General features: G+C 50.6%; 10 protein-coding genes across 10 annotated transcripts; 6 read left to right on the top strand and 4 right to left on the bottom strand.

Annotated features, from left to right (window-relative positions):
* Positions 1-170: 170 nt before the first annotated feature.
* GAPDH_3 (predicted protein) lies at positions 171-1,674 on the top strand. The gene is made up of 3 exons (XM_002184724.1): positions 171-947; positions 1,044-1,456; positions 1,553-1,674. Exons 1-3 carry the CDS (start codon positions 394-396, stop codon positions 1,639-1,641), a joined length of 1,056 nt encoding a protein of 351 aa, XP_002184760.1. The 5' UTR covers positions 171-393; the 3' UTR covers positions 1,642-1,674.
* Positions 1,675-2,117: 443 nt separating this feature from the next.
* Positions 2,118-2,321, top strand: PHATRDRAFT_8324 (predicted protein; the record flags this gene model as incomplete). Its single annotated transcript, XM_002184723.1, has 1 exon — positions 2,118-2,321. A coding segment is annotated over one exon (204 nt), but the record flags the coding sequence as incomplete, so codon positions are not given.
* Positions 2,322-2,547: 226 nt separating this feature from the next.
* PHATRDRAFT_49903 (predicted protein) lies at positions 2,548-4,975 on the bottom strand (the record flags this gene model as incomplete). The annotated part of the gene is made up of 2 exons (XM_002184645.1): positions 2,760-4,975; positions 2,548-2,559 (listed from the first exon to the last, which is right to left on the bottom strand). The coding sequence occupies exons 1-2, from the start codon at positions 4,710-4,712 to the stop codon at positions 2,548-2,550; spliced, it is 1,965 nt and encodes a 654-aa protein (XP_002184681.1). The 5' UTR covers positions 4,713-4,975.
* A 999-nt stretch (positions 4,976-5,974) lies between these two features.
* On the top strand, positions 5,975-7,836 carry PHATRDRAFT_49902 (predicted protein; the record flags this gene model as incomplete). Its single annotated transcript, XM_002184722.1, has 1 exon — positions 5,975-7,836. One exon carries the CDS (start codon positions 5,975-5,977, stop codon positions 7,754-7,756), a length of 1,782 nt encoding a protein of 593 aa, XP_002184758.1. The 3' UTR covers positions 7,757-7,836.
* A 200-nt stretch (positions 7,837-8,036) lies between these two features.
* Positions 8,037-8,546, bottom strand: PHATRDRAFT_40725 (predicted protein; the record flags this gene model as incomplete). Its single annotated transcript, XM_002184644.1, has 1 exon — positions 8,037-8,546. One exon carries the CDS (start codon positions 8,544-8,546, stop codon positions 8,037-8,039), a length of 510 nt encoding a protein of 169 aa, XP_002184680.1.
* A 1,361-nt stretch (positions 8,547-9,907) lies between these two features.
* PHATRDRAFT_5512 (predicted protein) lies at positions 9,908-10,657 on the top strand (the record flags this gene model as incomplete). Its single annotated transcript, XM_002184721.1, has 1 exon — positions 9,908-10,657. A coding segment is annotated over one exon (750 nt), but the record flags the coding sequence as incomplete, so codon positions are not given.
* A 599-nt stretch (positions 10,658-11,256) lies between these two features.
* PHATRDRAFT_49899 (predicted protein) lies at positions 11,257-12,531 on the bottom strand. Its single transcript, XM_002184643.1, has one exon. It carries the CDS (start codon positions 12,343-12,345, stop codon positions 11,359-11,361), a length of 987 nt encoding a protein of 328 aa, XP_002184679.1. The 5' UTR covers positions 12,346-12,531; the 3' UTR covers positions 11,257-11,358.
* A 4,236-nt stretch (positions 12,532-16,767) lies between these two features.
* Positions 16,768-17,827, bottom strand: PHATRDRAFT_40722 (predicted protein; the record flags this gene model as incomplete). Its single annotated transcript, XM_002184642.1, has 2 exons — positions 16,768-17,050; positions 17,169-17,827. 2 exons carry the CDS (start codon positions 17,825-17,827, stop codon positions 16,768-16,770), a joined length of 942 nt encoding a protein of 313 aa, XP_002184678.1.
* Positions 17,828-21,170: 3,343 nt separating this feature from the next.
* PHATRDRAFT_49898 (predicted protein) lies at positions 21,171-23,603 on the top strand (the record flags this gene model as incomplete). Its single annotated transcript, XM_002184720.1, has 1 exon — positions 21,171-23,603. One exon carries the CDS (start codon positions 21,171-21,173, stop codon positions 23,601-23,603), a length of 2,433 nt encoding a protein of 810 aa, XP_002184756.1.
* Positions 23,604-24,910: 1,307 nt separating this feature from the next.
* PHATRDRAFT_7784 (predicted protein) lies at positions 24,911-25,147 on the top strand (the record flags this gene model as incomplete). The annotated part of the gene is made up of 1 exon (XM_002184719.1): positions 24,911-25,147. A coding segment is annotated over one exon (237 nt), but the record flags the coding sequence as incomplete, so codon positions are not given.
* Positions 25,148-25,374: the final 227 nt, after the last annotated feature.

The raw sequence follows: 25,374 nt of genomic DNA, 5'->3' as shown, positions 1-25,374 counted from the left end.
TGTCGATACGACCAGAATCTTCTCGATTCAATTTTTTGCATTTTTTCTGTCGATATAATGTCCCATTTGCTAATAGTTGAAAACCGCTGATATAACAATTTCCAATGAAATTTTTTGAAAGAGTGCGGTCCTCGGATTCGCGAAGACGAACCTCATAAAACGAACAAAGTGGCGACCAAGATCTGGAAGTTTGTCAATCCCAGCAATGAACTCTGTGGTTGCCACGCACATGGTGATGAAGATCGTCTGCTATGAAGGAAGTCTACATGATCCGCTATCCACTCACAAAACTTGAAGCAGAAAAGATTCATCTGGTCATCGACGTCGAAAATTAACCTCTATTTCTTCACTCTCAATTCCCTTTCCAGTTCTAGTCTTTTTGCTTGAATCACCATGCCCGTGAAATGCTTAGTCAACGGATTTGGCCGTATCGGTCGTCTTTGCTTTCGTTATGCGTGGGACGATCCCGAACTTGAAATTGTGCACGTGAATGACGTATGCAGCTGTGAGTCCGCTGCCTATCTCGTCCAGTACGATTCAGTGCATGGCACTTGGTCCAAATCTGTCGTGGCCGCCGAGGATAGCCAATCCTTTACCGTCGACGGAAAATTGGTCACTTTCAGTCAAGAGAAAGATTTTACCAAGATCGACTTTGCCAGTCTGGGTGTTGACATGGTCATGGAATGTACGGGAAAGTTTCTGACAGTAAAGACCCTTCAACCGTACTTTGGCATGGGCGTCAAGCAAGTGGTAGTCAGCGCCCCCGTCAAGGAGGACGGTGCCCTCAACGTCGTGCTGGGATGCAATCATCAAAAGTTGACGACTGATCATACACTAGTCACCAACGCTTCCTGCACTACCAATTGCTTGGCGCCAGTTGTTAAAGTCATTCAAGAAAACTTTGGTATCAAGCACGGTTGCATCACCACTATTCACGATGTCACGGGGTAAGACCTTTTTTGTTGGCACGCCCTGATGATTTTGGCGACTACGTCAAATTTTACTCAAGAAACTCACGATATAATCGTTTTGCACATTTCTAGCACGCAAACGTTGGTGGATATGCCTAATACGAAAAAGAGTGACCTGCGTCGGGCTCGATCGGGAATGACCAACTTGTGCCCAACTAGCACTGGTAGTGCCACGGCCATTGTTGAAATTTATCCCGAGCTCAAAGGAAAACTCAACGGCCTTGCCGTCCGTGTTCCTTTGCTGAATGCGTCCCTAACGGACTGTGTTTTTGAAGTGAACAAGGAAGTCACCGTCGAAGAAGTCAACGCGGCGCTGAAGAAAGCAAGCGAAAGCGGTCCTCTCAAGGGTATCTTAGGATTCGAAATCAAGCCTCTCGTGTCCACAGACTATACCAATGATACTCGCAGTAGTATCATAGATGCCTTGTCCACGCAGGTGATTGATAAAACGATGATCAAGATTTATGCGTGGTACGACAATGAAGGTACGACTTACATGTCAAACATACGTTAACGTAAAGAGAAGGACCCGAATCAAGAAACTTTGCTAACACTTTGCTCGTCTCTCCATTGTTTGTTAGCTGGGTATTCTAAGCGCATGGCCGAGCTCTGCAACATTGTTGCTGCGATGAATATTACTGGACAAGAACCCTCTTTTAAGTATGAGTAGATAAACTATAGGTGATGTTTCGTTAGGCATTTACCCTTTGACCTTATACTTTGACAGTTAGTTTTCTTCTCACTCTAGTTAGGCTAATTATGTCGGACTGCAAACGATTGGCGTTTTCACCAGAACAGGGGCGATCGCTCCGGATCCGAACTGTTCGCCCAAGTTGAACCAAGCCTGGGTATCTTTATGTCGTGCCGACGTACCGAAAAAAATAGTAAAATAGGAAATGAGTCTATACAAGTGAGGCTGCAAAGTCGATACAAGCCAATCTTTCCATTCGAAGAGATCATCTACCTCCATACTTGTCCATACCGATGATGAAATTGACACCAATAGTTTCTATTCTACTTTGGGCAATTCATTTTTCTGCGTTATCGGCTTTTACTCCTTCGCGGCCATTCGTTCAAACTGTTATTGCCCCGAAGTCTCGCGCTCGTATGGCGGCATCCTCCTCATCTGAAAGTCCGTTTTGCATTGTGGTGGAGGCCGAAATTGAGCCCGATCGCATGGGAGAGTTCTTGGCTATGATCCAAGCCAACGCAGAGGGTTCACGCAAGGAACCAGAATGCTTGAGATTCGACGTGATTCGCTCGCAAGATGCGCAAAACAAGTTTTTCTTTTACGAAATCTACAAAAATCCTGACTCCATTAATCATCACAAAGCGCAGTCGCACTACAAGGCCTGGATCGATTTCAAAGAAAGTGGCGGGGTTATAAAGAGCGTGACCCACAAGGGAGATGGAGAGTTTATGACATAGAGAGCTGTGTGGATGGTTGTGCATCGCGACGATAGCTGCCCCCCTATCTCTGCGAAACAGTATCGCTGATGATGGTGCGTCCAGAATACATGGACGGCAGCAGAATAAAAGTAAAACGGCTATACTCAATTGATTTCCTAGACAAATTCTAAATGTCAAGCTACCAAAAAAGTCGTCCAAAAACACAAATTACAGTGCAAATGAGTCCAGCCTCCGACCAGATAGAGCTATAGAAGATCGCAACAATGGCATCGACCTAGCCCTCCTCTCCCGACGGGTCAGTGTTCCAAATGAACCTTTAGATTGGGTCGAAAACGATCGCGTTTGTTGTTTGGCTTGCTGCACGGTGTCCATACATACTTTCGGATGCAGTCGACTTTTCGTGAAGGCCTCTTCAAACTTGTCCTGCAAGACTTCGAGCGGTTCCAGGCCAACCGCAATACGCAGTAGATTGGGTTGAACATTATAGGACATGGCGAAATCTAGTTCGTGATAGTGTGCAAGCAAGGTGTAGGGGCAGACGAGCGTAAAATTGGTGCCTAGGGAGGGTCCCTTGGCGACATTCAAGGCGTCGTAAAAGGTGCGTTGGCACATATGTGGTTCCAACACCACACTCATGAGTCCACCGTAACCACCCGACCGAACAGCTTCATAATGATCTCTGGTCGACACCAGCTTGGGGTAGTACACCTTCTCGACGTCACCGTGCTGCTGAAACCAACTGGCCAATGCTTCGGACGTTTCATTAATTACCGCGTTACGCGACACAAAGTCCTGCGAGTTCTGTACCATGGCACAGGCATCCCCTTCGTAAAGCCCACCGTGCGAGGTTTCGTCGTAGTATTGGGCCAAGTCCCGTTGCATCCAACGTCCTCCAGCCGTGTGCGGGTTCGTCACGACACTGCCCGCCATGGCATCACCACGTCCCGACACAAGTTTGGTCAGACTGGAACAAATCACGTCGGCCAAGCCGGATTCGAGCACGTTAATGTTCAAAAAATTGGAAATGGTATCGTCGACGACGAGTAAAAAGTCGTACTCGTCCGCGAGTTGTCGGAGGCGGTACAAATCGGGACACTGCAAAAGCGGATTCGACGGGACTTCGGTAAATACGGCACAAACCGCGTTTTTGCCCTTGGTTCGCAGTAAACGTTCCAGACTGTCTAAATCTTGCGCATCGCCGTGTCCAAAGAACTCGACGCCACCCGGACACAGTTCGTCACGCGAACACAACTTGAGGGTATCCAGATACGGAAAGCCAAACACGATCGAAGTACCCCCCGTGGCGTTCGGCCCCTTTTCCATTTGGTAACGCCGCGCGGATCGCAGTGCCGTGTAAATACTCGCCATACCGGAAGGCGCCAGGAAGACCGAATCGGCACTGGGAACTTTGGCCCACCGGGCAATTTGCCGGCGCAAGTAGTCGGGCGCGGTGTCGGATTGTGGCATCATGTCGTGGCAGATCCAGGCCCCATCCGTGATGCGGGAATGCAAACCGACCCCGAGATCGTGTAAGCACCGGGCCGCCCGCCGGGAAGATACAACTTCTCCACCATGTTGCCAGTAGGACTTGGCTTGAGTCCCCGCCAGCGTTTCCGCCGGAAAGATGACGGCGTGAACGTCCGCGGCACCCACACGTACCAAACGAATGTCCGTATTCCGATAGTCCCCGGTTCCACCACCGGATGGCCACCCGTCGATTTTTTCCAATAGAGCGTTGTCGACACGAGGCGGTTTGTTCTCTACCGCTTGTTGTAGAAAGGATCGGCAACGAATGGCGGCATTCGCACTCGGCAAAACGAGACAATCCTCGTGTGGGTGTCCGTGCGTTTCCAGCACGTACTCCATAAGCTGGAGAACGTAGGGATGGTAGACGAATCGTGGATAGCCACATTTCATGGCCTGTACGGTGGTTGGATCGCCTTCTTCGTATCCCACCACTGCGGACCAGGTCGGTAAGGAAACACTACAGGCGTGTTCGTCTTCCGGCAAGGGAAATCCGAGCGGCTGTGAATGATGCGGCAGTCGTGGGGAGGTACTGGATCCATCCGTGCCGGTAGCAATTGTGCTTTTGCTCGTCACAGTCGTATCGGACAAGGATGAAAAGGTTGCGGTGCCCGGATGCCACGATGGCGTTTCCGATCGGGAGCGCCCGTTGACTTTTGGTCCGGACACGTTCTTTCCGGCTGCTCTACCGTTTGGCGGAGTATCCTTCGTGATGGCACCGGTAGAAGCAGCCATCCGTGTCGCACCGACCCAGCTCGGTATCACGCGCCGCACACCACAGCGACAGGTGGAGGAGAAGACCCACATGGCCCGATAGTAGAAGAAGAAATACCAAGCACTGGCGCTTTGCAGCACAGGAACGAGGCTCGACGATGACCCACGTGTATGTAGAGACGTGTGCGGTGTGTAAGGGAACGAAAACAACCAAACCTCCCAGTCAAATCCGAGACGAAATGCCCACCACCGCTACCTATACAAAGGGGACGAGTCGAATGTGCACACGTCTCGAATGTATCAAACCCAATTCCCACCGATACCACCAGAATACGGTATGGTTGTTTTACACGTTTCGTTAGCTTTGTTGTGTAGGTGGATAGAGCCGTGTTACCAATACTCATTCGTTGCGACTGTGAATTTGAGAATAGCCTCTTGTGTAAACGCTGTAAGTTGTTTGGGGCGTGAGTCGGCGTGGAAACCTTCGGGTTGCTGCGGTACGTCCGTGCAACACCCAATATCTGTGTACACCGACGGGTCCGATATCGTTGCCCACACGGAATTGACACAATCCATCGGACAAACGAGCGGTACAGACTATCTCTGCATCCATTGTAGCGTATTGACAACGACGCAAAAATAGACGCAGCTCTTTCCCAAGGGACGGACGACCTTGTTGTGGATTGGTTGTTTGGCTCGCTAGTATCATAATTGTTGGGATCGCCTCCATACTCTGGTGGGATCTCCTCGCGTACGGCTTTGCCCGTTTCTGACATTCATAAACCCCCCGGAAAGGTTCAGTTGTCCGTCGATTCGAACGCAAAAGACTAAAAACGAACACGTTCACACACTGCAATGCCGGCACGTAGTCGCGACGGAAACCGCAAAAGTCAGTCAGTATATGTGCTAGCTAGCTAGCGAACAGTAACTGTAAGTATAGCTAGCTCCCAGCGCGCGGGAGAGAGAAATCGTCCGACAGCCGAATGTGTGGGATTTACCTTGCCGTCGAGAGCCACACCACCACCAGACCAGGACACGTCGGAGACGTCGATCCGGTCTGCGCGACCACACAATCCCACTGTCCGTGTACAATTAATGATACGCCTGGTCGATTGACGCATGGTCGCATTCGTGAGTGTCGTACGGTGGGTAGTAAAGACGAGGCTTTGGCTACCGGTAGTGTGACGTCTCCGTTGCGAACCGGATCGAAGGTACAACTACGCTCGACCGTGTCCGAGCCCTCCTCGGTACCAAATCTGGATTGGTTGATTCGTCGTGGCCCAGATCACACCGATACTCGAATATGGCACACCCACCACAATGCCACCGTTACCTTGCACGCATCGGTCCTCTCCATGCGGGATGTTTTGGTTCCGCAGCCGGTAGATATTGACATTGGTGTATCCAACATCGTCGACGACGACGAAGAAGGGCAACAACATTCCGGGACGCATTCCTGCGGCAGCTGCGTGTTGGCCTGGAACGGGGAAGTCTTTCGCGTCGTCACCCAAACGCCACTCGGAACGGACACTGACGACCTATCGGGGTCACACCATTCCGACACTACGCTCGTGGCCGACTGGATACGTCAGGAATTGACGCAGACTGTCTCTATCTGCCGTGAAGGTACCACCATACGCAGCGTACAACTCCAACAACAAATGGCTCTGGCACGCGTCCTGGAACGTTTGGTGGACGCTGATTTTGCCGTGACGCTCGTCACACCACACTCCGTATTCTACGCACGTGATCGTTTCGGCAAACGTTCCCTCCTAGTACAAGACGGTCTATCGACAGTCACGGCTGCCGGGACCGCTACCGAGACCAGTCGTTCCTGGAAATTGTCCTCCGTCACTGACGGGACGGAATCGGCAGTGTGGACCGAAGTCGCACCGGAAATGGTACATTGCTACTGCGTGGCTACGAAACAGTGTCTGCCCCCGCTGTCCTACCATCAACGCGAGACTATGGATGTTGCACCGGCGCAAGTACTCCACCAACCCTTGCAGGATGAGTACGACAAAGACAATATCCGAAGAGCGTGGACTACTCGGCGCATCAATGACCAATCCTTCTCGTCGGAACCTTGTACGGCTACATCTTTTGCTCCCTTACCTTCACAGCCTACAAAGCTGGAGACAGCCGTCGCCACGTTGTACGTTTTATTGCGCGACGCGGTACGCCGGCGTGTCACGGGTCCACGAGTGGCTGTCTTGTTTTCCGGTGGCTTGGATTCCGTCGTGCTGGCCGCCTTGGCTTTGGAAATTCTGTTGGAACGCTATGAACACACCCACGAACTCGTTTTGTGCAATGTTTCGTTTGTAGAAGATGCCGCGCCGGGCGCTACAGACTTTGCACGGACGGATGCCTCAGCGCTGCCGAGCCGTACCGACGCACCAATACCACCGCAAGCAGCCGATACTCGCGCAGCGATGGTGTCGTACCGGGAGCTGGAACGCCTGTTTCCCCAAGCGCGTATCTGCTTTTTGGCCAAACAGGCGACGTGGGGGGACATTGTCCGCAACGAAGCACACGTACGTCAATTGGTGCATCCCCAGACGACGACCATGGATTTGAACATTGGAATGGCTCTATGGTTTGCGTCTTTGCAATCCACGGATAGCAAGTCCCAGCACGTTTCCGCGAAAAAAGTACCGTTGGGTGACGACTGTCGTGTGTTGCTATCTGGTTTGGGTGCCGACGAACTCATGGGTGGCTACGGTCGTCACCGCCAGGCTTGGAAGGATGGTGGCAACGAGCAACTACGTCGGGAGCTGGATTTGGATTTGACCCGACTGTGGTACCGCAATTTGGGACGCGATGATCGAGTGTTGAGTGATACCGGCCGAGAAGCGCGCTTCCCGTATTTGGATACGGCCGTTGTGCAGTTCCTGTCGAGGTTGGACTTGGACGTGGTGTGTGACTTTAAGCGGCCACCGGGAGAAGGAGATAAACGCATTCTACGGGTTCTGGCGGCGCAGATGTTGGGCCTGGAGGCGGCGAGTACGGCCGTCAAGCGAGCGATTCAATTCGGGAGCCGGATTGCGCACGTGAGTGACAAACGACGATTCGGTTCGCGGCGGCGAGCCTCCGGAACGGCCCGCGCCATCCACCAGACCGCGGTTACCGATTTCTGAGCACCAGATATTTCCCGAGACTTGTGTACAAAGTTGTTGACTGTTGATGGGAGTACCGTAATCACCTTACTACTATTCTTTTGCAGAAACTTACTAACTATTCTTCCACCGGTCGTGTGCGACGAATAGCATCATCTATCGGACTAGGAGGCTAAGGTCAGCAACCGTTTTAGGGTTGCCGTCGTGACGAGAGGTAGACACCCGCTTGCGAGCTCGAAAAGTGTTGTTTGTTTTTTCAAAAACGCGCCTACGTATACCGTTTCACGACGGCAAGTCTGTATTACCGCGACGACGTTTGCAAATCAGTCCACGACGCGATCCATCCGGATCCTTTGCAGTAGGCACAGGTTTCCACCCCCTGGTGACATATTTTACAACTGGTGGGTGGTGTCGCCAGGGATGGTCGTGACCACAAGACGCTGGTTCCGTGACAGAAACGACAATCGTTCCAGCCTCGTCCCCGACAGAGTTGACAGGGTTCTCCCCCGCAGGTGTGGGGTTGGTAGACGTCGCAGTTGTCGTCCTGAACGTGCGAGGCGACCCTCCACTGCATTTCGAGACGCTGGCGGAGTTGCTCGGAAGGGACGTTGCCGTGCGTGTCCAGAATTTCCTCGTCGTCGATATCGTCGTCGTCGTCTTCATTGTTTTTGTTGTTGTCGGCGTCATCGTTTGATTGTTGTTGTTGTTCTTTTTCTTCTAGCCAAGCGTTGGTTTCCGATTCGACAAAGTTGGACGGTACCGACTCGGGAGATGCCGTTTCAAGATCACTTTTGTCATCCCATCCCGGCATGAGTGACCAATCGATTTCGCACGCTTCTTCTTCTCCACATTCTTCTTCGTCGTTTGGCTGGGCAGCGAGACACGTTTTCCGTGGGAACCTCGACGGATCGTTCGGTACTACGCGGATACTGGCACGGCTCGACCGCACACCGGTACGTCCCGTCGTGGGCCAATACGCCGTGCGGATCCATGGACCGTAAAGCCACGCCGTCACGCCGTGGCGATGGTGGTCGACCACGATCGACAGAAGCAGTCCCAGCAGAACGGACGTGGAAATTCGTAAACGCATTCGTGTTGCCAAAAGTTGGATACCTCACACGTGTTTGTGTGTGTTTGTGTGTGTTGTAGTAGGTAATTTGTAATTCCTGGACGAACTCTTGACGGGAGAACGTTGGGAGAAAGTGTTTGGCGTTTGGTTGTCACGAACTCGTTCGTTCGTTCGTTCGTTTGATGGACTCGAGTGTATGTACAACAGGTGATGGAATAGTAGTATACGTGAATACTACACCTACCTATCGTGTTTGCCGGTCTATCTACCTAGAGGGTACCTCTCGTGCTCCCTTTCTGACAGTATATCCAATGATTCTGTAACAGTAAACAATGGAATGCTATGGATCGACCGAGAGAATCATCGAATGGTCGTACGCCGAAAAAGCGTGGTTCTCCCTGTCTGCCAGTGACTGTCTATCACTCTAGTAGTACCTAACTTCCCTTCTGGATGGGTTCGCCATCCGCAGCTTGTCTTTGGGTGTCGGGGGACCGCCATCTGGGACCACAATGGATGGATTGGATTGGTGGAGAAAAAAGAATTCCGAACGAGTGTGTCGGCACGACAGCTGGTGGCCACCTTGCGGCTGGTAGTCTCCCCTGGAGGCATCGGATTGGCACCGTCGTCAGAGGAGACAATGCACGGACATGACATTTCGTAATCGGTTTAAGGACGGACCGCAGAGACAGACGTGTCCTCCCCGGTAGCATAGAGGGCCTGGCCTCCGCACCATGACCGACGACGACGACGAGTCGGACGGGATTCTTATCGACGGGGGAGTTTGGTGGGTCGGGGTACGTTTACAATTGCCGTCACTGTCCGTAGTTGTTCCTGTTCTAGCAACATTATCCACGGACTAAACCGTGAGCGTGTGTAGAATGAATCGGAGAGCTCTAGTGGCTTGGTTGGTTTCGAGTAGCACGCACAGTCAAACCTGCCTCACCGGTCGCAATCCTGGCGTAGCCGCCTTTTCCGCGGTACGCATCCCGAGTCGCATCGTCGGGGACTCCTTCACTCCGTCCCGGGACGCCTGGACACTCACGCACGTTCCCCGTCGTACCATCATGAGTAGTAGCAATACCGATAGCAATACCAATCCGGACGAGTCCACCACGGCCTCCGCCGTAGTGGACGTGGCTCGGAATTTGCGCGACGTGCAGGATCAAATCGACCAGGCCTGTCGGACACACGCGATCGAATCGACCCGCATTCGACTCGTGGCGGTCAGTAAAACCAAACCCATAGAGTTACTGCAACAAGCCTACGATGCCGGGTGTCGTGTCTTTGGGGAAAACTACGCGCAAGAGTTAGCCGACAAAGTACCCCTGCTGAACCAACACGACGGTAACAACGATACCGTCTCGTGGCACTTTATTGGTGGCTTGCAAAGCAACAAGTGCAACATGCTGTTGAAGCCCTTTCTGGAGCAAGCACCCAACGGACCCACCGTGGCGAATCTGACCATTGAAACGGTCGCCACGGTCAAACTCGCCAACAAACTCAACCACGCCGTGCCGGAACCGCAAACGCTCAAAATATTCGTACAAGTCAACACGTCCGGAGAAGACAGTAAATCCGGGATTGAGCCCGCCGAATGCGTTGCTCTGTGCCGGCACGTTGCGCAGGAATGCCCCCGTCTGCAGTTGCAAGGTCTCATGACGATTGGAGCCGTCGGGGACTTATCGTGCTTTGATGTACTCGTCGACTTGCGTCGAAAGGTAGCCATCGCGTTGGAACGGGACACGGACGATCTGGAGTTGAGTATGGGCATGTCCGGGGATTTCGTTCAAGCCATTGCGGCGGGCGCCACCAACGTACGAGTCGGATCCACCATCTTTGGAGCCCGGAACTACGATTCGCCAACATCCAAGTAGAAGCCGTGGACGAAACAAAACCACGGTAAGACGATCGGCTCGTCCATGCAACCGTGTGTACACGGGAAACAAGCCACTGGACGAAAAAAATATTACGTACACAACATTATTCCATACACGTACGGATAGGAAAAGAGGTATTATGGAGTGTACCGTTGTTCATGGCGATTTGCAAAATACGACTCTAGCTTAACAGACGAGTAGAAAACATTAAGTGTAAGCGGTAAAAGCTGGAAAGTAGCCCAGTATTATCCTAGAATTATGCTAATTCTATTTGCTGCCACTGTAAGTAGATCCGAAAAGCAAAGAATAATTGATACGAGTACGTCTTTGGTAGACTATCAATCACAATTCTTGTTAACTGTAAGTACGTGAGAGACCAGTGAACGTTAGCCACTTCACATTCACTGTGTCAGTGAGGCTTTTTGTCCAGAGGATTCTAAAATTTGCTTTTGCTGTTAATTTAATTTACGTTTCTGTTGAGTCGTGAAGCCAAGATCTTCTCATTGTTTCTTTATCACAGGGGTTCACCGTCCAGACGCACTCGCTTACACCACCACAAATTGAGTTTCATCCCTCGCGCGTCCGAGACAACGAGATTAGCAAAAAATACAATGTACCGAAGCTGACCTGATACACAACCTGTGGAATTGTTGACAATTCGCTTTGAACGATTTCCATTAGTGGTTCCAACGAGGATCACCTTGTGTGTATCCCAGTCTGACTGTGAAGCGATCCGCCACTGCTTTCGCTTTCGCAGCTTTGAGCGAATGAATCAGCCGCCGCTGACGGGCGAGTGACTCCAGTGACAGAAGGCGTTGCATCAAAACGATTCTCTCTAACTCCTCGGGATTAGCCACATGAAATCCACCGCGTGCTACTGTGGTGGATTCCAATGCAACAATTCTCTCTCTCACCGGGTGGAATGCGAAATCGTGCGGGACAATGTTGGCCCGATGAAGCTTCCTCAAAAAGTGGTCATACGCAGCTCTATCTTGAACTGGGCAGTGTAAGGAGAATTGCTGTCCTAGGTGTTGTCGAACATAACCATGCTGTTCCAGCGCGTTTGGAAAATTTGGTTGATCTCCAGACTGTTCGATGGAGCCCCCGTTCCCCCCTCTCTTTCCAGTATGTATCCAGTCTTTCTCTGATGGCATACGAGCTGTATGGCACGAGCGTTCTTCAACGGCGCTCACGTGTTGAATACATGCATTCTGGCCTGGAATTAGTAGCGGCAAACGGCTACTTTGTTGATAAGGCATCCAGCATGCACTTGTGTTCATCAGCGCGTGGACGTCCCGACCAGAATCATGAGCAGGTGATGCAGGAACCACATCCCCGATTACAGCATTGAATTCCCGTACAATGTTCAAAGCAACATTTACACAATTCTGAAGGTACTGGTTTTCCTGGCTAAGTTGTCTCTTCAGATGCAGGGCGGCATCTCTGTCCTCCTTTAATTTGAGGAAGTAAAGCTTTTTTCGAGCCCGTTTTCTTCGAGACTGGAAAGCATTCTTCTTCCTTTGGTAAGCCAAAAGAGCCTGACTGCGAGCGCTCTCATTGTTTCGCAACGGATCATCTTCATCAGACGCTTTTGCAAGACCATCCTTGTTGCTGGATGTCTTAGTGCTCAAATGTGAACGACCTTGCGATCCTTCGGACGACATTCTCTATTATGCTCTGCTGGTGTATGCGTTTCTATTACACCTGCTTGCCTTGTTTACTGCACTCTGTGAAGGATTGCAACGACCTCCGCGGTGCCGTGACTCTAAGAGGTACAGTCTTGCCTCGTGGAACAGTATTAACCAAGAGTATTCAATTTCCTACAATTTACCCTGCACCAAGGGAGAAGTAAAGCAGGGGAGTTTTATAAGCGGAACAACAAACAGCTTTTTCTTACTTTTCTGCTCCCTCGGTTTATGGTCAGTAGCAGACAACAATATTAAGTCTAACGGAGGTGGCGCTACGACCGCGAGATGCGAATCTGAATGGCGTTCAAGTAACACAAGGGAAGTACTTACGTTAAGACCTGCCTGGAGAGTGTCTTCCGTGGATTTGAAAATTGATGCGCATCTACTTGCTGTTTGAAGTTCGGAGAATAAGGATTTATCTATATTCCGGATCCAAATTTTATAGATTTACTATTTGGATGAGAGCATACTTTTTGGGTTCGTACCTTGGTTAGTACCGATTTCTTTCCAGAGATGACGGATTGCATCATGATAATTTTGCTTGTAGTTAAGGAATTGATTTTTTATATGTATCTGTCTGCCGTTGGATACATTGCCACGCGTACTAGAACTTACCAGGGCGTGCCTCATTTGACTAATTTAATCGAAATAACGAGGAAATTCACTAAAGGGGATGGAAAAAGGTGAAAACTCCCTTAAAGGGGACAGAACGTGTTCACTCTAAGTAGCATCATTTGGAGCTCAAACATTGTTATGTATTCAAACTATTTAAACGAAACAACAAAATTTTAACCTTGATGCCGACGTTTCCCGCCACGATGTTTATCGCATGGTCTCCGATGAGAGTGAGAACAGGGCAACCCACCTGTCATCGCAAAGAAATTCACGTTTGTTACGGTAGCAAACCTCGTTGGGGACTTCGGGCGACAATCTGGAAGGCTGCAACGGCAGCGACTCTCTGGATTAGTTGGTCCTGGACCGTCGAAGGAGTCGTAACGGAAACGTTTTCATTGTAGGGCTTTCCAAACAATGCACTCTGAGCATGATGATAGCCGATGGGCATCCCAGGGTGGCACCCCACCCTCCACACGTTGCGGTAGACTATAAATCACCGATGACCCGTTACGCCGGGTTTCGTCCACCTCCCGTCGCGTTTCCGAAGAGCCACCCCTCATCCCCCCAACGTTGACGTTCACGGCACTGGTCAGATGCACTTTGCTCCGCAGACAGTCTGCGTGTTGGATGAGAAAGCAGCCCCAACATGACAAGCATTCACGGGCACACGTCAATGCCGAGGTTACGTTTTATTTGTACGATCCCCATCGAATTTTGGAAGGGATCGTCGACCCCTCCGAGTCTTCGACGACCGCCACAACGTCGTTCGATCTCCAGCAATCGCGCCGTCGTCCGAATGCGAGGTACGTTGATTGTTCAGCATCCCAAGCGGTGGGTGGCACTTTTTACCAACGACGAAGACGAGTACGATCGCATATCTCACTCTCATCGGAGACCATGCGATAAACATCGTGGCGGGAAACGTCGGCATCAAGGTTAAAATTTTGTTGTTTACTTTAAATAGTTTGAATACATAACAATGTTTGAGCTCCAAATGATGCTACTTAGAGTGAACACGTTCTGTCCCCTTTAAGGGAGTTTTCACCTTTTTCCATCCCATTTAGTGAATTTCCTCCGAAATAACAGAGAAGACATTTCATATTTTTTAATGAGTGTTCCTTCTTGCGCGCCAGACAGATTTTTCTAAGTGCCGTTTGAAAGCTTGGACTGGCTGAACTTTTGAACAGGAATTTCAATCCTTGTTAAATTTAGTGAAGGATTTACACTTAGATTTTGAAACGACCGTGACTTGAGAGAAGAAAAAGTATTGAAGAACACAAAACGACGATGAAGATCACAGTTGAGGAAAACGATGAACTACGAAGATCATGAGTCTACATTGTACTCTTGGATATTCGTAGGGACTGTGGGGCTGTGATTCGTTGTGTGTGGGACGGAAGCGACTTGTCTTTTAGCAGTAGGCGATTGAACTTCTGGTGAGATGTTGTCCTTACCAGGAGTTTGATCAACACACCCTCGCTGCAAATGAGAAGTTGCGTTGTCATTGGTTGGTGACTGTTTGAGAAGGTAGTGCGAGCGCATTTTGCGATGATGGGCGGGAGAATGATGCTTGGAGAAATAATCGGCCAAATTCGTGAGTCCGGGTCGCCAGTAAATAATAAACTGTTTTTGCTCGACGCGGTCTTTAACCCAGTAGAAACGCATGTTGATGGCATTAGAACGGCGTTGTTTGATGGTTTCGTTGGCAATACCGGAGGCACAGGCGTTGTCGGTCTGAATTGGTGTAGGCGGCTGAATGTGGCCAAGTTCGTCGAGAGTGACCCGGAAAGCGGTAGCGTCCTTGGCGTTGTAAAAGAGGGCACCAAGTTCTGCTTCGGTGGCTGACGAAACAACAATGGACATGATGGAGCTATGCGTATGAATGCCGCCATTATTGGGAGGGTCCGGATCAGTCGGAGCGGGAGCAGCATTGGGATTCCGGGGTCGACTGCTGAGGAAAAAATGACCTGCAGCACGAGAACGGGCTTTCGACTCGGAAAGGTAGGAAGCGTCACTATGAATGTGTAAACACATGTTGCTAGCCTGAAAACGTACCGTAGCATGTGGGTGAGTGGCACAGTAGTCAAGTAAATGTTCGGCGGCGTGAAGGGTCGATTGGGTTGCAGTTGACTGGGCCGATGCAAGGGTGCCGAGGGCGACGAGAATGGTCGAGTCGACAGCCCTAGCATAATAAAGTAGGGTTCCGATGATTTTTTGTAGGTGGGTCTTGTCGGACGCATTGAGAGGGGCAGTGGTATCAGGGACTGGTGTGAGTTGGGTTGCAACGCCATAAGTTGGTGGGGTCCAAGGGTGAGGCGCATGTTGCGGCTTGGTAGGTGGCGAGCGTTGGAAGCGGGTTAGGGCTTGGTCGATGTAGTCTGGCATGGACATGTCGAGGGTGCGTTGCTCATAATCCCAAGCAAGTGTAAGACCTAGGTAACGCGTACCGTCCCAATCAATTGTGATAGTGTAGAGTGCTTGCAAAGTGTCGATGAGGTGCTGAGCGTTTTCGGTGCCGGTGTATTTTATGCCAAAGTTGTCGACAACTAGGGTAAATTGAATCGGGCGTGTGACGTGTCGAAAAAGGCCGGCGGTATGCTTGGTTTTGACGTAGCCGTGGCAAGCAAGGTGTTCAACTAGGCGGTCATGAGCTAGAATGCCGGCCTGGGGAAGGCCGTACATACCTTTGCGAATTTCGACGGTAACAGAGTTGTTGTGAATGAGCGGAGCTAACTGGTACTGAGCCAAAATGGTTGGTGGAATATCGGGGACGGGGATGCGCATGTATTCGTAGCGAGCCATGGGTGTCCCAAGATAGAAATCCTTGATGTCGATGCACATGAATTTGGCGGCAGGTGTGGAAAGGACACTGTTGAAGAGGATCTTGGCAGTGGTGATGTCGGCCATAGGGGTGCTAACCTTGCCGGGGTACTGAACTAGGTTGCCACCAACGGTAAAACGGATGCGCTTGGGTTCCGCTTTCTGTGGGCGAATGCTAGCGACATGCGCAAGTAGGTTGCCTTGCGACCGGGAGGAATGGCATTATGTGCGATGAAGTGCATTGTCTGGCTGCCTGTGGTGCTGCTGGGCGGGTTACCGTCGGTCAGACGGCCGATTTCGTTGGCGGCAGCCTGAATCCAGTCGGGAGCATCAGGGCCTGAACGAAGATGGCGATATTCTAAATAGGCGCCGGTAGCGGGGTCAACGACGGCGTTGGCAGTGGCGGGGACGATGAATGGCGGGTGTGGTGTGGGTGGCCGGAACTAGGGTTGCGGTTGCCGGAGACTTGCGTGTTTGGCGACGCCGGCGACCGGGATTGCCTGTTTGAGAATGATAGGTGGCGGTGGTGGGCACCCTCGGAAGTGGTGGCTTTGGTGTGGGCACCCTCAGAAGGGGTGGGGTGTGTTCAGCCGTGATGAGAGGGATGGCAAAGCGGACCTGAGCTGGGGGAGGTAACCGTCGTCGCAGAGTTGGCCAATCGAAAGGAGGGGGTGGGAGGCGAGCCCGGGAAAGATGTGGGCTTGGCAAGCGGCAGGCAAGAAGCGTGTGGCTGGAGTGGAGAACGGCGCCGTTTGGGACGCGGACGGCAAGGCTGGGACGAGAAGGTTTGCGGTCGGAATGCGGACAGGAAATGGAGATGTAATGGCCGGTGCAACCAGTGTCAGCAATGGCCGAGGTGTGTAAACTAGGCGGGGAGGGGACTACAGATGAATTAAGACTAGTAATATGATTTAAATAATCGGTATTACTAGAGTTAGCCATCAATGTAGCCGTCCCTCTTTCCTATTTGGGGGGCTTGGGGGCCATCCAAACCTTGGTCGAGCCGCCAAGAGTGTTGGTGGCCGTCGCGTCGTCGCGATGGCCGGGTGCCTTGTTCTGGCAAGTGGCACTGGTGTGCCGACGATTGTTGCTGGTGCCGTGGGTCCAGCAATAGGTTTTAGCCGGGGTGGCAACGGAGGCGTGTGACACGGAGAGAGCAGAGAAAGGCAAACTGAGGGCGTCGGATGGTGGAGGCGGGGACACGGAGGGTGTGGCAGAGAGAAGGTTGGCATAGCCAAGGGAACCACTGGTGGCCTGTCGTTTTCAATTGGTGTTGGCAAGCTTAAAGTGGGTTTTGAGGTTGGCCATGGTGTGCTCGGCGGGGGGAGCAAAGCGCCAATTTTCGCAGGCACAGGGAAAAAGACCGGAGTGTTCGAAGACGTTGTAGCCGGCTCGCACGGCAGCCGTTTCGGTGATGGGATTGTCGCCGGCAATGGAGAACGCGTATGGCATCGGCGAGCTGATGGAACACAGTTTCAATGGGATCCGCAGGATTCCACGGCTTGTACATAGATTGAATGTTTTCTTTCAAGTCGGTGGCCGAGATCGTACCGTAGGTGGTCCAGAGGTGGGTCAGAAGGTCGAGGCAGGTGATATGGCTGTAGGCGTAGATTTCGTGTTCGATTTCGCGGACGTAGACGCGGGGGATGGCGTCGAGAAGCTGTTGACGGAGGGCGTTGTTGACGGCAACGTACAAACTGTGAACGGCAATGTCGCGTTGGTGGATGCGATTGTTCTCAGCGATTTGCGGTTGGATGGTGCCAGGAACCGGATCGGCAGGCGGGGCGACGGGGATGACGAACGGAACGTCGGTGAGGTCGGAGTAGGCCGCGGGGGTCAGAGTTAAGGCCATGTGGCCGTGGGCGCCGCCGCCATTGAGAGAGGGAATGGCGGCAGCGTTGGCACTGAGCTGACGTTGGGCAAGCTTGATGGAGGCGCATGTGGGCGGAGAGGTGAGAGTGGCGATCGGATCGAGAACTTTGTGAGGGAAAGCACTCAGGTTGAACTGAGGGGAGGTCGACATCGGGACTGACGAGAATGCGGGAGAGCGGTAGGGTAGGGCTGGGAACAGGAAACGGTGGGGTTGCTTCGTAGTTCTATTGAAGAACACAAAATGACGATGAAGATCACAGTTGAGGAAAACGATGAACTACGAAGATTATGAGTCTACATTGTACTCTTGGATATTTGTAGGGACTGTGGGGCTGTGATTCGTTGTGTGTGGGACGGAAGCGACTTGTCTTTTAGCAGTAGGCGATTGAACTTCTGGTGAGACGTTGTCCTTACCAGGAGTTTGATCAACAAAAAGTACTCACAGTCAGTAGTCCCTGTCTTTCCATTTCTTTTCGCACTGGACGCATAAGTCCATGAGGGGGACCAGCTCCATTGGACAGGCCTTAATCTGATGATAGATACGCTGACAGCCTGCGGTGTGATAGTACAGATGCATAGCATCAATATTGAGACTGGTAGTTGTCGATCCCTGGGTGACACTGCGAGTGAGGAGCGACTCGAGTCGCGCACGCTACAACGGTGGCGGATCGTCCCCGTTGATGTCCACTTTATCCCGACAATATTGTCATTGGCCTTTACCCTCGCAGCTTTCCCATAAATGTCCTGGGAGATCTGTAATGATTGAAAGCTACGACGAACGCCGGTAGGGGCCGCTGCCGCCATAGGAATCTCCACGTCCGTTCCCCGAATGTGTGCCGTTGATCCTTTACAGGAAGCATTTTGCTTGCGTTGCTGCTGTCTCAGTGTGGTAGCTAGGAGTGAAAGCTCCTGTTACCGTCAATACGGAAGCATCGGCCTTGCGCTTGGGACCTCGCCCTCCTGTTTTGCCGCGACCTCGTCCTGCAGATCCTCCTCCGCATCCCGTCGCCGAGGCTGAACTCGCAGCGCTCGAACAACCCTACATTATTCCCGACATTGCGGCAATACTCAAATGCTCACACAAACTGTGCCTTTGCATATGAAGTCCTCGCCCTCCTGTTTTGCCACGACCCCTTCCTGCAGATCCTCCTCCGCGTCCCTTCGCCAAGGCTGAACTCGCAGCGCTTGAACAACATGAAATTTTTTCCCGACGTCGCGGCGAGACTCCAACGCTCACACGGCCTGTGCATTTGCGTATATTGTTCAAGTAAAACTGTAATAGACGCCTTTTGGAGATTTGTACAGCGCCTGCTAACAGTAAAGGAAAGACAGGAACTACTGGCTATTTTTTCGTCTCCCAAGTCACGGTCGTTTCAAAATCTAATTGTAAATCCTTCACTAAATCCTTCATTAAATCCTTCACTAAATTAGTGAAGGATTCAGAATCCTTCACGAAATCCGGGACTGAGTTCTAATCCTTAAGTGGATTTGATTCCGAACATAGCTAACTTCGTAATTTTAACGCCTACCGGAAATTACCGCTTTTTAAAGTTAAAAGCGTTAAAAACAACCCATTTTGGGCTATTTATGCTTGTGGCGTTGAGGCATGCCCCAGTGAGACACAAACTATCCTGTCTATATGGGTGGGTTTAACGGTCTCGCAGTGATTATACCACGTGTTCTACGTCGAGTCGGCGCGTGATCTCTGATAAGATCTCCTAGCATAAAGGAAGCAGAGTGGACAACGTAGGACCGAATCCGGCAACAACAGACTAATGTAGAGGAAAATTAACTGGCGAAAATGGCTTGATGCGAAAGTCTCGCATTGTTCATGCAGGCTTTTGGGCTGCACCAGTAGAGCAAATACAAACCTGTACAATGGGATCTCTGAGTAGCCAGCTGTCCAACCAGTCTGGCTCTTCCACAAAATGACTGACAGCGGTCTGACAGAGATCTTTCTGCTTTGTGGGTAGTGATTTTTAGATTGCCTTTTCTATTTGTCGTCTGTATGTGCATTTGGTCGTCCCCAATGCTTTAAATGTACCCACTTGCGACGCTTCCAGAGCTTTCGCCCAAAAAATGTTTTATCGGGCAGCGCCTTCCATCTCTTCAAGTCAGAATTCACAATAGAAAGTTTTTGGTGGGCTTGTGTGATTCTCTGAGCTTTTGGAACCTCTTCTTCAAAAAGGAACAAACCGAATATATGCAAATTTGTTTGTGCACATATTTGTGTGTTTTGGAGTTATTCTCATAAATTTTGCTGCCATACGACATGTACGCAATTGGATGACACGGTCATTTCTCACCGATTCGTCAAACAGTTTGTGTTTTTCATCCTTTTTCAGCTGCATTCCAAAAATTAGCTGCTACCTCACACCTTTGATCTGAAGTGTAGGACTTCATTGCAAACTTATACAATCCTTATATTGGCCCAATCCGAATGAGAATATGTCGCTTAACTGAAGTCTCACACTGACCTATTGATTGTTCACCCCAATTTTCTCCAGAAAAAAGACGATTTGTGCTTTTTTTGTATTGTGAGAACTCTTGCTCTACGTGTAAGCACACGTTACAAAAGACTCTAGTAGTGAATATTAATCAGAGTAAGTTGAAAATGCCAGAGTAGGTGGTCTTGTTCATTACTGTGAAGTACATAAGTCGCCCATATTAGAGGTTTTTTTTTTCTGAGAAGATACTAAGTCGATATGAGTAAAACCTTAGCTGCTATTACTGAAACACAGTACTTACATTTAATCATATTTCTGTCGAGGGACACTCTCATTTTCAACAACCCTACGACTAGCTAGCATAGACAAAAAGTCTGTACAAATTGCCTGGGGCGTGCCGCAAAAGCAAAATGTCAGTCTCTAGTAAAAATCTTTTGGTCATTTTTAATGTTTTCATTAAACATTTAAAATGTCAGCGACCAAGCTGGCGTTCTAGTTGCCCTTTACGGTTATTTTTGCTAAAACAATTAGAATCGGATTTCGAAAACGACTCTAATTTTTTTCTGCAAAATTCTCAGCGGACATTAGAAACGCCAGCCGGATACGATCATAATTACAACCGAGCTCCTTTAAATACTTAATGACTGGTCGTTATTTTTCGGGACTCACATTCAAGGCTTTGCGGCACGCCCCTGTGAATATCAACTCCGACAAGCAAGCTAGCTTGACCAAGAGCATTCATTGTCGCGCTATCGTCTAAGGAGTGTCGTCGTTAATAAGTACTAGCTTATTCCGTTTTCATTTATTAGTGCGCAAGAGGGGTCGATAATAGAGTTTCATGTGTTGTGTTTCTATCAGCGTACTTCCCCTTTGCGAAAATGCGACATGTAAAGTTGTTGCACGCCCTCGAAAAAAAGCAGCATTTCGGTGCGGAGATCTGAGAAAACACATATGGATCAAGTGAAAAAAGCTCTCTACTCGATCCGTCTTGCGAAACCGGCCAATGGAAAAAACAATTACTGTCCAAGCACACGAAAGTATTTCAAAATGGAGTCACAGTCTGAGCGGTCCCGTCGTTTACGGCAAGCTACAGGAACGCCGCCGTCAATATCTGCACTGACAAAGGAACACTCTCGTATTGGAGTTCGACGCAGCAAGAATACGGGCTCTTCCCCCAGCGCGTGGATATTCATGCTCTGTTTCGGTGGTTGCTTAATTCTGCTACTTCACTCTACACAGCAGCTTCCGTCTTCGTCCACCTACTACGAACCTTTAGAATCAATGCTGCCTTCATTGCAGTCCACCGTCGGCTGGGACGAACAAAACCCGTTGGCCATCCCCAAGGGCCAGGCTCCAATTCTACCATCGCTACGCACCAATGGTGTCGACAACCAGCGGAAAGGGTACGGTGGACACGGAGACCAGAAGCACCTCGGTGGATTTACGGAATACGACGGCATGGGCGTCAGTCCTCACACTTGGAAACACATGATCCAAGACTACGGGGTGCATTCGCTTTTGGATGTGGGATGCGGACGCGGTACCTCCACGGCGTGGTTTCTCATGCACGGCGTCGATGTTCTGTGTGTAGAAGGGTCACACGACGCGATCGAACGGTCCGTACTTCCGGATCCCGCAACCCTAGTGGTGGAACACGACTTTTCGCGAGGACCTTGGTGGCCCGCCAAGACCTACGATGCTGCCTGGGCCGTCGAGTTTCTGGAACACGTCAACGTCCAGTATCATTTCAACTACGTTACGGCCTTCCGCAAGGCGGCACTGATTTTTGTTTCCACTTCTCAGTGGGGAGGCTGGCATCATGTCGAAGTACATGGAGACGAGTGGTGGATTCGAAAGTATGAAGCCTACGGGTTCAAATACGATGCAAGCCTTACCACGCAAGTCCGGAAATGGGCCAGAGAAGAAAAATCTTGGGCGAACAACACCGGTCCAGACGGAAAGCCCCACAATGCTCAGCATATTTGGCTGTCTATGAAAGTGTTTGTAAATCCCATTGTCGCGGCTCTTCCGCAGCATGCTCATTTGTTTCCGGAGGACGGCTGTTTTCTGCGAAGGGGCGACGATGGGGAAATCCTTCACAAGGAATGCGGAACTGGCAAAGATGCAGGATTGGAGACACCATTGGCGCAGGGATTTCGTCCCCTCGCTCTGAATCCCGCGATGGACCAGAGATGGCTACGGCACATTCAAAAGCATGCCTCTCGTCTTCATGAGGGGAAAGAGAAGGATGAAGCCAGTCCTGATGATGACGAGACAAGCGCCATACAAAGTGAGCCGACCAGGCCGGCAGATTTGCTCCGAAAAATTGATGAGAAAAACATTACTGATATACTTCCACTTCATGTCGTCGCGTGGCCGTACTTGGAACACGGCATCAGGACGGCTGAACATCAGCACATCGAGGAAAACGGTATTAGCGAGTCGTCGTATTTGAGGCTTAGCGAAGATATGTTGGATTTTCATCCCAACGTTGTTTGGCTTGGGGACATTGGTTGGGGCTTTCCTTGGAAAGAATGGTGTCAGGAATACACCAAACACATCAAAAAGGCCAAAAATATGCGGCGCGAGAAAGGGCTGCCGGAGCAGTGGCCAATCTTCATTGCCGCCTTCACCGATGGACCATCTCTACCGAGATGCCAAAATGTAGAAGCTGAGGTTGGTAAAGCGAACGTTCGCTACACAAGTCGGTCAATAGTGCACAATCGGCGCTGGAATGAAGCAAAGAAATGGGTGGAAACGGGCGAAAAGTTGAATATGATGAAGAGCGGTATCATCTACCGGCACACGCCTCTGGTTGTTCGAACTGATACGGTGAAGTTTTTGGAAGAAGCCCTGCGGAAGCGCAACATGACGCTGGCTGATCCTATAGAGCGTTTGCAACGCGACGTAGATGTAGCTCATTACTGGCCTCATCAAAGAGACCTAGACAAGGTTGGTACAGTTGGATCGCTTTTACGCCAGGAGATCAGTAAGCTTCTTTTTGCTTTTGGGAAAAATACAAATTTTAACGTTTTTGTTGGACTGAAGGGCGAAGCGGTTCGCAAAGGTCGTCGTGGTGTCGCATCTGATTATATTGAGTCCTTGTTGGAGACCAAGATTGTTGTTGTCTCACAAAGGGATCGATGGGAAGACCACTACCGACTTATGGAAGCTCTGGTTGGTGGCGCTTTGGTTTTGACGGATCGCGTTCTGGGAATGCCGGCAGGTCTAGAGAATGGCACTTCGGTTGTTGAATATGAGAGCGCGGATAGTTTATTGTCTTTGATCCAGTACTACCTTACGCACACGGAAGAGCGGCTCTCCATTGCCCGCAAAGGAAGGGAAGCTGCAATGAAGAAACACAGAACATGGCATCGTATCGAAGAGATCATTTTTGGCGAGAGCTTGTCGGATTGTAGGTTTCAAGGCTTGGATAGCCCTTGTCCGTATGTTGTGCATGGCGTCGAGTCAAAGCGCTGAAGCTTGTTTGGACTGCCTACTGCCGCGATCTTTCCTGTTTACCATCAACTCAACCGCAAATTACTCTTCTTTGGAACCGAATCGGATCTGTTGACTACTGCCGTTCCTATAATTTTTCTCCAGCTTGCTTTTTCCCATACCAGATCAACTTTTGCGAAAACGCATTAGTTACGTGGGACACGCATCGGTTGCACACAGAAATCTGGTGAATGTGTAGACTTTCGTGGATGGACAATCATTAGAGAACGAGGCGTTGTGTGACCACATGCCTCGAATCGCGAGAACCATTTCACAGGGCGCCGTCAGCGTCCTGGCGGTTTTGAGAAAGGAGTTATTGTAAATTGAAACACAATCTTGTCCACAACCTCTGCTTTGCTATAATCAACAATGTTGGGTGCATTGGTAGTAACCAAGGTTAGTGGTGCAAAGATAGCTGGACATGTGTAAAAGGTAGTTTCGGGATCGGTCCCGCTAGATTCCCAGTCTTACAGTTAGTATCGACGCGTCCCGTTCGCAAACAGCCCGCCCTACCATCCTTATCCATCGGTTTGTTACTGACTGACGAATCCTAGGTCTGTACATGAAATATTATCAAGGAGATACGCGTATAGATAGATAGTTGAGCCAACCCTCGCCCTAGAGTTTGCTGCTCATCTTCGTCCCACCCGCCGTACTGGTACTGCCGACAGTGATAGCACTGTCAACTAACTGTAAGTGGAACTGCCAACAGTAATGTAACTGTAAGGCAATCTCTCTTTTTTGGACTGTGAGTCACGTCTCTGGTTTGTCACGACACACCAACACACGACGAATATTGATCGCCCTCATCGCACAAGGCTTTGGCGTGTGGAGCGTACGATACTCCGTACCCAACCGATAGGATTGGTGATATCGACCTACTGTTAAGGAAGAGACGAGTCAGAAGGCTCAATATGAGAGTAACGATGAGTGCGTTCCGGAGACTGGTAGGTTTGGTCGGCTGGGCAGGATTGGCATTGGCGTTTCCGCACAACGTCCACCAATCGCCAGACGGCGTGGGATTCCGTGGACGACAATCGTCCGTACGGAGGTTCATTAACACTGTGTGCCAGTCCAAAACAACCAGTATCCGCGACGAAGACGTCGCCGGTCCAAAGAATGCTCGTCGCCATCTCTTAGTATCGGCCGTGACGATGACGACAGTGATGGGCACCACGCATCTTCCGTTGGTTGCGAGTCACGCCGACGCTGCTCCACCGTTTGCGGTGATTGCGGAAGAACTAGGATACTTTCCTGTCTCGTACAAGAACGAGACTGTCATGGTAGCCAAACGGGTGTCCCGGGAATCTTCGGAGCAGGCGATCCAACTCGCCAAGTTTTTGAACGAAAAGGGTGCCGTGATTTACACGGCCTACTGGTGTCCACACTGTGCCCGGCAAAAGGAGTTGTTTGGACGACAAGCGTGGTCACTGATAGCCAACGTGGAATGTGCACCGAAAGGATACAACTCCCGGCCCGCCGTATGTTTGGCGAACCAAGTCGACGGCTACCCGACCTGGGTAATCGGTCGCAACAGCAATCGCCAACAGGTGATATCCGGTGAGCGGGAACTAGAGGATCTGGCCAAAGCCGTGGGGTTTCGAGGATTTCGACCCGATCTGGAATTGAACGTACCACCTACGTTGGGATCATCATCGTGTCAACAGTAGTGATACTAATTGATAGGTCGTTTGTAAAGGACACACGCGACATCAACGTTGATAGTGAGTGCGATCCAGGATCGAAGCCTAAT

Source organism: Phaeodactylum tricornutum, chromosome 25, assembly GCF_000150955.2.
Source record: "Phaeodactylum tricornutum CCAP 1055/1 chromosome 25, whole genome shotgun sequence".
Taxonomy (NCBI): domain Eukaryota; phylum Bacillariophyta; class Bacillariophyceae; order Surirellales; family Neidiaceae; genus Phaeodactylum; species Phaeodactylum tricornutum.
This window is presented reverse-complemented; position numbering and strand designations above follow the sequence as displayed.